Source organism: Olea europaea, unplaced genomic scaffold (assembly GCF_002742605.1).
Source record: "Olea europaea var. sylvestris unplaced genomic scaffold, O_europaea_v1 scaffold439, whole genome shotgun sequence".
In the NCBI taxonomy this organism is placed as follows: Eukaryota; Viridiplantae; Streptophyta; class Magnoliopsida; order Lamiales; family Oleaceae; genus Olea; species Olea europaea.
Window position 1 is genome coordinate 313,328 of NW_019262696.1, and position 11,646 is coordinate 324,973.

The 11,646-nt window shown below is 31.4% G+C and overlaps 1 protein-coding gene across 1 annotated transcript; it reads right to left on the bottom strand.

Moving 5' to 3' along the window:
* Positions 1-5,547: 5,547 nt before the first annotated feature.
* On the bottom strand, positions 5,548-9,162 carry LOC111387956 (glycerol-3-phosphate 2-O-acyltransferase 6-like). The gene is made up of 3 exons (XM_023012590.1): positions 8,545-9,162; positions 6,594-7,074; positions 5,548-5,966 (listed from the first exon to the last, which is right to left on the bottom strand). Exons 1-3 carry the CDS (start codon positions 9,154-9,156, stop codon positions 5,548-5,550), a joined length of 1,512 nt encoding a protein of 503 aa, XP_022868358.1. The 5' UTR covers positions 9,157-9,162.
* Between the last annotated feature and the right edge of the window lie 2,484 nt (positions 9,163-11,646).

Sequence of the window (11,646 nt, forward strand, 5' to 3'; positions counted from 1 at the left end):
TTTTTACATTTTGGTTTTTTTGTTTTTGTTTTTGTTTTTGTGCTTTTCTCCCTTCCTCTTAATCAAGGATGTCAAACGGGCTGAGCGGCTCGTCGACTCGTTAAAACTTGCTCGAACTTGTTAAATGACAAGCCCAAGCCGAGTAGGGAGCTTAATCCCACGAGCCAAAGTTCACGAGTAAAAAATGTGCAAATTTACAAAAAAAAAAAAAAAAAAAAAAATAACAAAGAATACTATTTCAAAATGAATTTTGTGAAAAATAAAAAAAAAAAAAAAAAAAAAAAAAAAAATCATGAGGTCGTGGCTCCTGAGCCACGAGCTCGCCCCTAAGCAACGAGCTGAGCTCGTGTGTTAAAGTCTGCTCTGCCCATTGCCATCTCTACTCTTACTATTGTCACATATAACATTTACAAATTAATAATCCAAATTGTCACTAAACTTTGGGGGTGTTTGGAAGTGATTTTTTTTTATCGTTATTTCACTATTTCAACCTTAACTTTTGACCTTTTCTCTTATAGGTGGTCTACACTTTTCTCCTAACGATCAAAAAATCAATTTTCAAAATTCCTACCGAATAGAGCCTTTGTAAAAGGTTTTTATGGGTTCACTGAAATTTAAAAATCATTTAAATCATCACTGAACTTTACAAAATATTTACACGGGGTCACTGAATTTTAAAAATCTCTCCATTCATCATTATGATTTTTAAAATTTAGTGATTTCGTGAAAACCTTTTGTAAAGTTCAATGACCTTGTGAAAACATTTTGCAATATTCAATGATAACTTGGGTGATGTTTAAAATTCAGTGATCCCGCAAAAACTTTTTGCAAAGTTCAATTACTATTTGGATTATTAACTCTACCATTCACCATACATGCATAACCTACTATTCAATTGTCAAAATAACATCTTTAACATTAAAAGACAAAGATATCCTAAGAAGATTAATAAATTACAAAACTAAGATTGATTTAAAAAGACATTAATTCCATTTCAATTACAAAACAAAAACAAACATTTTTCCTTAAAATTTTAGAATAAAGTCACTTTCTTTATTTATTTTCCCCAACACAGATAACGACTCCTTCATTTTTCATCTTCTTCAACACTAAAACCTCAAAAATTTATCAAAAGTTCAACGGAAAGATCTCATTTATATTCATTACTTCAAATTGATAAGTATATTTAATATTGTTTTCATTAAATTAGTATATTTTTTTAATTGTTAAATCTTATTTCGACATATGTTAATACATAGATATATTTTTACATTTTATCGGACAAATCTATAGATTTTCTAAACAAAAATGAGAAAACAAATTTATCAGCGTAGATATCCGATGACCCAGACAGCATCTACGCAATCCGGGCAATTTGTAACGAATGGTTACAAACCGGACAGTCTAGGCTGTTTGTTTGGACATTTCTGGCCGTCCATGTCGCCTAGAACATTTATAGAAAACAAACATTTTTTTTGGCATTTCTTAATCTAACTTAAAAAAAAAAAAAAATGAAAGAAAGAAAAAAAAAACTTATAATGCAAATATGGAATCAGCACTAGTCCCAATTTATTACTTTGGTGAAGTTCAAAGGAATGAAAATAATTGATGATCATGGAATTGGACTAGTGAAAGAGATGGCGTTTTTGAAATTTTATTAACATCGATTACATTATATACAGACATTTATCGTGATTTATAGAACTTCCTCAATGTTGATTCCTCTCAATGCGATATGAATTTGTTATTTCTATTTAATGAGCATTCAACTATTTTGACTCAACTAGTAAAGATTACTTCTAAATTGCAAATGAAGTGGTTAATTCATCTAAACAAAGACCACGCGACTCCTTTTTGTGTGATTTAATAATATCCTTGAGAGTGAACACAAAGACCTTCATTTTTTTGGCATCCTCCTGAAGCAAGTTAAAGAACAACTTAGCTTCTTCTTTTTTTATCCCTCTTTTAACAGAAAATCCCAGAGAAATAGCTAAAAGAATGGGAAAAAAATTTGCAACAAAACAACCAATATAAACTGTATTTTGTGTTTTTAAACAGCACTTGGGGCCAAAAAAAGACCCTCTTGTTTTCTTGACAAAACCCCAAAAGATCTTTATTGGTTATCCACGAAAAGACCCTCTCCCAACCAGCAGCATCCAGTGCAGGAAACAAATCCACAAACGAAAACGACATCCAACATTGAATTCTCCAAAAATAATAATAAAATAATAAAAAAAAAAAAAAACTTTACAAAAACTCACCCACCAAATGCACTAAAATCCACCTCTTTAAACCCCCCCCCCCCCCCCCCCCCCCCCCAAAAAAAAAAAAACACACACACCCTTATAATGCAGATATGGAATAAACACTGGTCCCATTTTGTTATTTTAGTGAATTTCAAAGGAATGTAAATAATTGATGATCATGGAATTGGACTAGTGAAAGATATGGTGTTTCTGGAATTTTGTTAACATCGATTACATTATATACAGACATGTATCGAGATTTATAGAACTTCCTCAATGTTGATTCTCCTCAATACGATATGAATTTGTGATTTCTATTTAATAAGCATTCACCTATTTTGAGTCAACTAGCAAAGATTACTTCCAAAGTGCAAATGAAGCGATTAATTCATCTAAACAAAGACCACATGACTCCTCTTTGTGTAATTTAATAATATTCTCAAGAGTGAACACAAAGAATTCGATGGAGCTAATCGTAATGTGAATGATTTCTGGAACACAATAGAGATGGCTCATAAGGATGAACCGATTATTCCACAAGCAGTTGCTATACACCATAATCTCACTGAAACACACAAACCTCCCGAGGTAGTTCAAGGCAACGAGGAGGAAATTTTATTTACAAACAAGGATCTAATTATTTTATATAGTTAGAGATATGAGTGAGGTAGGAACTCATAGGATTTGCCAAGTATATGGTCTCTAATTCTTTTCCGTGTGAATCACAATGATGAAGATTTGCAAGTTGAGCATCTGTTTGACACTAAGAGAGAACTCTAGGAAACTATGCAGATGACTGCACTGAAACAAAACTTTGAGTTCAAAGCGAAGAAATGAAACAAGACTACCTACACAATTATTTGTGTAGATGACAATTGCAACTGACATTTGTGAACAACGAAGATAGACACAAATGAATTCTTTGCAGATTTCAAGTATGCACAAGAATATGTTGAGCGAATACTTGTCAAAAGGATCACAGACAAATCCAATCATGGTTTGTTGGCCAATAGATAATGCATGAATTTCAAGATCTAAAGACTATTTACAAACATATAAATATCATTAACGAAGTCCATCGACAATATAGGGTGGTCATGAGCTATCAGAAGACCTGAAAGGCTAAATAATACGTGCTGAGGATTTAATGGGTGCACTCGAAAGAGAGTTATACTAAATTGTCTAAGTATTACCATAATATGGAGAGTTAGAGTCTTGGTTCGGAGTTCTTTATTGAGATTGATGACGACAACCGCTTCAGGTATTTATTTGTAGCTCTTTGACAAAACATTTAAAGATTTCGCAATTCAATGTAATCACTAATTCTAATCGATGGTATATCCCTTATAGCTAGATACGAAAGTAAATTAATTATTGCTATATATCAAGATACAAACATTAAAATGTTATATATCAAGACGCAAACATTCAAATTTATTATTTTGCATTTTGCATAGTTGATAACAAAAATGATCTAGTGACTTATTAAAGCTGAGAAAATTAATTAGAACCTTACCTTTGTAATTGATATTCAAATCAAGGCCCAAAACACACGCCACCTCATCATCGTCAACGAAGGTATAAACAATTTTTGTACAAGTAGCTTAATTGATTACAAAGATGAAAATTAGAGACTATTCATTACTTTGCTCCAAGAAAATCCTTTTATAAATTATAGACCTCTCAAGTTTGTTTTCTACACCATATTCACAAAATAAACCCTGACAACTACGTAATTCTAATTTTACCCTTTTGCTTCAAGTTAGCTTTGAAATTATTAGTGATAAAAACTTATATATTTTTTCCGTTTACTTCTTCTCGTTCCGTTTGATATTTTCTATATTTCGATTTATACGAAAGCATTGCTTTTTATGTCAATTTTTATTTTTATTTTTTTAAGATTGATTTAGGTGTGAACATTTTTTTGCACAAATTGGATTAAAAGTATTACAAATATTTTTGATCCACAACAAACAAAGTGCGGTCCAATTAACATTTTTAAAACATTATATAAAACAAGGATAACATCAAAAATTTGATTTAAAACTAAATTTTCTCTTTTGAATAGATGCAACACTCCCATTAGGCAATCAAAAATATCTGTCAAACTCGATATCTACGGGATCCTGCCCCTTATGGGACGGGGATTATCCGATTAATCGAGTAATTGGGTCGGGTACGTGTAACGGGGCCCGGCCTTGCTTCATTTATGGACCCATTTTTTTATTTTATTTTTTAAGAATTCAATAATTTAAATAAAAAACTCCACGAAATTTCATTAATTCTAATTAAAGAAGGCAACTAAGATTATCTAAGGAATATGATAAATAATAAAAATCTTAGTTTACCAAATATATTTGAATAATTTAATTTTTTTAAAAAAAATAAATTAATTAAAAATTTTAATAACTATATTATTATTTCTCTTGAATGAATGGAGACAATAAAATGAATTATCAAAAACTATAAATAAATAAATAAATTAAATGGGTACATAAATGGAGCAATCGCCCCATCTCGCCTTAAACGAGGTATAAGACGGGAAAATGCCTGACAGAGCGGGGCGAGAGAACCTGTCCCGTTGCCAACCTGACTCACATATAAAATATAATAATTTTAAAAAGAAAGGAAATTATATAATTTATAGCATTTGCAAATAATTTCATATATACTATAATTCAAAAGGGTAATATAGAAAATTCATAGTTATTTTTTTACTTATTCTCAGTAAATTATGTGTTAACCACGAAGTATGTTGATAGTTATTGGTCATTACGAGGAAGGTGAAATTACATTTCGATATAATTGATTCATCATAATTTAGACATTTGTTTCAATCAAATCACTTTGTCAAGCTTTGTTAAGTAGAATGATGAAAAGTGAGCGATAAGTGAGCTTTGATAGGCACTCAAATCTTACATTTTATTGAGATTCTAAATTATATTACAAAAGAAAAAGAGAAATCACTGTCTTTTTATGTTACTGCCACCTTGTTTTCTCCGAAGTCAAGTGTCATAATGTTATTTTCGATACACAAATATTTGATTGGACCGTATTGATTAACACTGAAACAAAATGAAAAAAGCTCAGTGTACAGAAGAAAATATTACCAGGTTCTCATATGAGGTGGGCTCCATATTAATATTTTATTGCAAAAAATAAATCATCACTCTACCTATGTGTCTTACCAGTAAAAGTTCTATAATGTTTCCTCCTGTACTTGTAGCTTGGTTCAAACAAAATTTGATTATTGTATGGTGTAATGTTGTCCAATATTGTAACCTAAATGAACTACAAGACCTTAGCAGCCCATTGCTTTGTTTGGTTTAATCCGAGGTTTCTCCACAACAGTACCATCATTTCCAGCAAGAGCTCCGTATTTATCTTTCCTCGTCAAGTTCGTGCACTCGTAGGAAAGAGTTGCGGCTATAACCCTCTGAATGTAATTTGCGACTTCATGGCTAGATTTTCCCATACCGCATGTCAATTCTTGTGGAAGTTTGTTCAAAAATGTCACTTCGTATGCCGGGCTAGGGTTCATGAAGAAGTAAAATGGGTCCATCCCTTTCCACCCTCGAGCGGTGGTTCCGTGAAACATGCTCATCCGGTTCACCATCGCCACTGGCACAAGTTCATCTGTTAGTTCAGCGAACAATGAGGAAAATCGGAGGAGGAAAGGTTCTCGACAAGTGGTTCCTTCCGGGCATATGGCTAGGTCACCTGTTGAAGATGTAATTTAAAATACGTTTTATTTCCTCTAATAGCTTTAACTTGAGAAATGATGTCCGATAAATAATAAATTTAAAGAATCATGCTACTTGTATAACCTTGGTTGTGGTTGATGACTTTACATTTGATAGTATCAAATTCATTCATTTTAAAAACTGTTTTTTAAATTAATGGCCCGAATTTTGACAAAACCAAGGTTGGTAACAAGAGTTGTACAAATAGCTTAATTGAAGTTTAAAAGTAACATGTTTTTTAAACTTCACCAAGTGCTCCCTGTACCCTCATGACATGTTCGGCTGGAGGATTGAATAATTTTGGATGTATTTAGCCTCTATTTGTTTCGCTATCAGACTATGATAGCTTTTGAAAAAATTGGTGAAATGTGTAATTAAAAGATTTATAAAAATTGAGAATCCCATTAAATTTGCGATTAAAATTAATTGTTGATTTTGATTTTAATTTTAATTTTAATTTTTACCAACTTTGTTAATTAAACAAAAAGGACTTAAAGAGAAAAAGATTTTTCTTCTTCTTATTATTATTGTTATTATTTTTAAATAATATTGTTGGGTTCCATGCTGTACATAACATGCAATGAGAGTCGTTTTTAAACATTACCTTCTTGTAGCAGTTTCTTGATCATGGATGCATCCGTGGCACGGTCCCGAGAAAGTCTGACAGTTTTGATTGGTGAGATTATCTCGGAAAGGCGAGAGACGGAGTACGTGACGGCGGGGATGGGTCGACCGAGGGCGGTGGAGAGGAAAATCGGGTCAAGGAGAGTTCTGTGGGAGCAAATGAAGAGAACGCCTGATTTGCCGCTCGATTTATTGAAGGGCGGCGGAGGTGTGCCTTTAACTATGACACGAACACCGAGTGCCCAGAAGGCATAGTATACCGCAGGCATTGGGAGTAGTGCACCGGCAGCCATACGGAGGCAAGCCAGGAGAAACCCGATCGGAATCCAGAGAACGATGATGAGTGCCATGAACGGCGTCGGCTTCTGTACGAGGCGGCCGTCATGGAAAATGATTGGTTTAGGAAGCTTGTCAACTGTTACAGGCTTTACTTCTGGTTTAGGAGAGACAATGTAACCCTCCTGTAAAGTTCATACTTTACTCTCTCTATATTACGAATTTAGGTCAAGAATTGAATACAATAAAGCATATATGATGCCACTTCATTCCTATAAGAGTTGAACATAATTTGCGGAGAGAGCTCCAATACAATCGATATTTAATTCGACATAATTAATTTCTTGGACAACCACTAAGGTATATGATATACAGTGACACAATTAAGAAAATGGTACATGTTTAGGTATAATAGTCTCTCGTATAGTCAAATGTAATTTTTATGAGCTCATGAACAATTCATAAATAGTGACGAACTTAGAGATTTAAACTTAATGGGCACAATCAAACTTTTAAAAAAGTTGATGTCATATCTCATGTAAAATTTTCTAATAAAATGATGTAAATTATGTTGAAAAATTTGTTGAGCAAAAAAATCAACGTTAATAAAATAATTGAAATTTTTTAAAGAAAAGACGAATTAAATGTTTCTTTTTAAATCTCATGTTTGATGCACCTTTAACTATTTACAATATTTGTTTGGACTATTCGATATGTTTATGATGTAGGCAATTAGTGAATTCGGCTAGTGTACGATCATAGAATTTTTTTTAAAATTAGTATGCTATCGAAATTTTTGAAATACTAGCTTGAAATGACTTACTTTGACAAGCCGTAACATTTGTTACGATTGACCATTTCATGCCACATTAACGACGTAGAAAACTAGACCTTGAACACTTTAAAATAACATTAAGCATGTAATATTTTGACTTTATTGACTTTGAAAAATGAGACAAAAACAAAGAGAATTTAGGGAAAAAAAAAAAGAAAAAAGAAAGAAAGAAAGAAAGAATTAGCCAAAAGTCTCGGGTTCATGTGACCCCCAAGCCACCTCCTATGTCCACCCTTGCTCATAAATCATTGATGTCAAACGGTAGATCTTGTTATCATTTATTTATGAAAATTCTCCCATGTGTCTAACCTATAAGGTTGGACTGAAAATAAAATTTGAATGAAATAAATGAGGTAGGTTGAAGACAAAATTCAAATTATTAACATGTCATCTCTTTCATACTTAAAGCGTTTAGACATGATGATTAATATGAAAGAGCCAAACAAAAACAATTGAGTTCAAGTCTTGCACCATTTATGAATTAGAATATAAATTCAGTTTGCATGTAAAGGAATGTGTTGAAGACAAAGTTTGAATGAAGATTTTTAGCCTTCTAGAAAGAATTGATTACTTGTTTGGAAAAACTTATAAAATTTCTAAAAGGTTGAAATCAGAGTTAACAATTAATTTTAATCGTATATTTAATGGAATCAATAACTTTTTCAACTTTTACCGAAATCTCATAAAACTTTTATAAAAAGCATTGTCAAACTACCCCTCGAACTTTTAGATGAACAAACACCATTAAATGTAGCTAATTCTAAAATAGATCAAGGGAAGAAACAAAATTGAAGTTCTTTCTAGTGTTTAATAAGCATACCTTGCACAAATTCATGAAGGGAAAATCAGTATGTCTATCACCCAATCCAATATCTGGTTTTGTATCTCCAAAAGCCTTCTTAAGAGCATAGCCTTTATTATTCCCAACTAAAACTCCAGGCTGCTTAACAAATCCAGTAGCCCTCCCTTTGTATGTTGAAATCTCAGTTCCTAAAACCATATCAGCACCCAAGTAATCTTTCAAGAATGTTTCCACCATAATCCTAGGATTCGCGGTGAGCACGCAACGTTTCCCGCATGAAGAAAAAACGCGCCATGACTCGGGATGAAGATCGCTCGAGTAAAATTTAGGCAAAACAGCACGTGCCACGGATTCAATACCAGAAACCCTCATCCCAGCAAATGTTGCAAAGATGAGAACTTGGATTCCTGCTGATTCGCTCACGAAATAATAAAGCAAACCGGCTAATGGTGAAGCTAAAAGCAAGAAAAGAAGCCTTAAAATCCCTCCAACCTCAAAAGCAACTAAGGCAAAATAAGGAAATGAGCTTCTCCCTACAAGCAAGGTTCCATCCATGTCTGCTATTACTGTGTCCTTTTCACGCCCAATTGACGCGCAATCCTCAATAGTCGGAAAGGTTATTGCAGCCATGGATAAATCTGAAACTAATATGAAACCACTCTTGTAAAAGTAGTTATCCAATTTATAATTATTCAATAAATGCTTAATCTACTAGGGGCTTGAAGTATTTATGCAAGGATTCGTAGCATTATAGACTAGTTGAAAATGGGACAAAAATGGAAGGTTTGGTCTATAAGAACAATGACGGCAATGGTCGGCGCCGAGTATTACTAAAGAATTGACAGCTTCTCGATTTGGCTGAATTTAGGATTTTCTTGTTTTTGAAGGAGGAATCATAGTTTTGCTTTGTATAGCTTCTTAGGAAAAATCGATATCTTTCCGCTTGTTTTTCATTATACAGTGAGAAATATTTCTTTCTTATTGTACACAAGCTTGTTGTATATGCTCTACAAAAGGTACGATCCTCACTTCCTCAGTTCATAATTGTGAATGCAAAACATGGATGAAATGACAAAAAGACACAGTGAATGTAAAATTTTATAAGAACAATGTGTGTTAAGTGGAAAGTATATTTGCTGTCATATTTTTTTTTTTTTTTAACATTCACAAGAGGCAAAAAGTCGATTTAGATCTTCCAATTGGAGCAAAATTTGAATTTAGATCCATCAAAATGTAAATGAGAATTAAAAGGGGTTTTGAAGATACTAATTTACACCCAAATTTACATCACCATTGAAGATGTTCTTAGTTTGTTGATGCAGATTTTAGGAGAATCAGCTTTAGCCATATATAACTAAATGATAATTATTCATATAAGATGATATGTTCAATACAATTATTTTAAATGGAAAAAAAATTAATACCAAATAAATCTCAAAATTATAAAACTAGAGCATCAATAATTATAAAATATCAACAAATTTAGCATAGAAAAAAATTAAATTTATCCATATGAGTTAAAATTGGTTTTTTAATGATTAATAATGGGAGAAGTTAAAAGCTACCCTTTTGCTTATTTAGAAAATCTGAAATGAGATAATACATATTCTTTCATAATCACTTTTTTAGGTTCACCAAAACACCTAAAATAATTGTGATTGTTTGACACACAAATTTAGGCTCTAAAAACAATTTTAAATGGCCATAGAATTATCCCACAAATGTTTGTAGTTAAGTGAACAATTCTATGAACGACTGAAAATTGAAAACAAAAACGCTGCTTGAAAACAAGAATATCAACTATGAAAGAGAAAAAAAAAATTAAGAAAATCACAGTAATTATTTATCAAAAGGAAAAAACAAGCTATAAATAATTTTTAACAACACGTTATATAGTAGTTATTTATCTAAGACAATATATAGGTTCAATACTTTATTTTAAAAGGGAAAAAAATTAATATCATTCTCAATTTTTTTTTTTTAAATTAGGGTACTAACAAATGTAGAACAGCAACATATTTTAGATAGAAAATGTTAATTTTATCCACGTGAGTTAAATTTGGTATTTTAATGATGAGTAATTGAAGTTAAAAGCTAAGGGTGCGTTTGGTTTGTGTTTCTATTTTTTGTTTTCAATTTTGAATTCATTTTAAGTTTTCTGTATTGAGAGACTATTTTCAAATTACAGAAAACGTGTTTGATTTATCATTTTGGAAAACGGTTTCTCAAAACAGAAAACTTAAAAAATTCGTTTAATTTAAAATTTTTAGAAATTGTTTTATCACATTTATTCAGGTAGTTTGATTATTTAGTAAAATATAATAATTTTATGCTAATATATTACAAGATAATATATATTTTAAACTTGGTGAATTTATTATTTTTTCTTACTACAAAAATAAAATAATAAATAATAAATCTATAGACCAAAAATAGGAATCGCTGTAAAGAAAACAGTTAGTCTATCCTTCATCCTTCTTGACGTATTTTGCTATCACTTGGACAATAAAAAAATGAAATAATAGTTCTTCCAAATCTTGATCAACAAAAAAAAAAAAAAATTGGGATTTTTTGGGGGTTTTCCCCTTTTAAATTTTTTTTTTTTTTTTTTTTTTTTAACTAAAAACACTCAAAACGGAAAAAAAATAATCGTTTAGGCCCCGTTTGATTACACGAAATTTTCCATGGAACTTGGAATTCGAATTCCAACTTCCACTTTTGGCCTGTTTGATTGACAAAATTTTCCAGGGAATTGATTTTCCATGAATTTCTAGGTACAACACCTTAAAGCGTGATTTTCCAACTTTTTTTTCCTAGGGGATAGGTGGTTTTTGGTTTTCCACCTTATTTTTATTTTTTATTTTTTGCTTTTTTTATTTTTTTTTTAATTGTTGGCAATGGGAACAAATTTTAGGAATAATTGTAAAAGAGGATATCCCTGAAATTGACAATTTCCACGTAAAACAAAGTCAAACGAATATCAAAAAATACTTTTACTTCAACATTTTCCACGTGAAAAATTTATACAATCAAACACAATAATTTACAATTTCCATGAAAACAATTTCTAGGTAATTCAATTCCCTGGAATTCATTTTCTTTCCATGTAATTTTCCTACT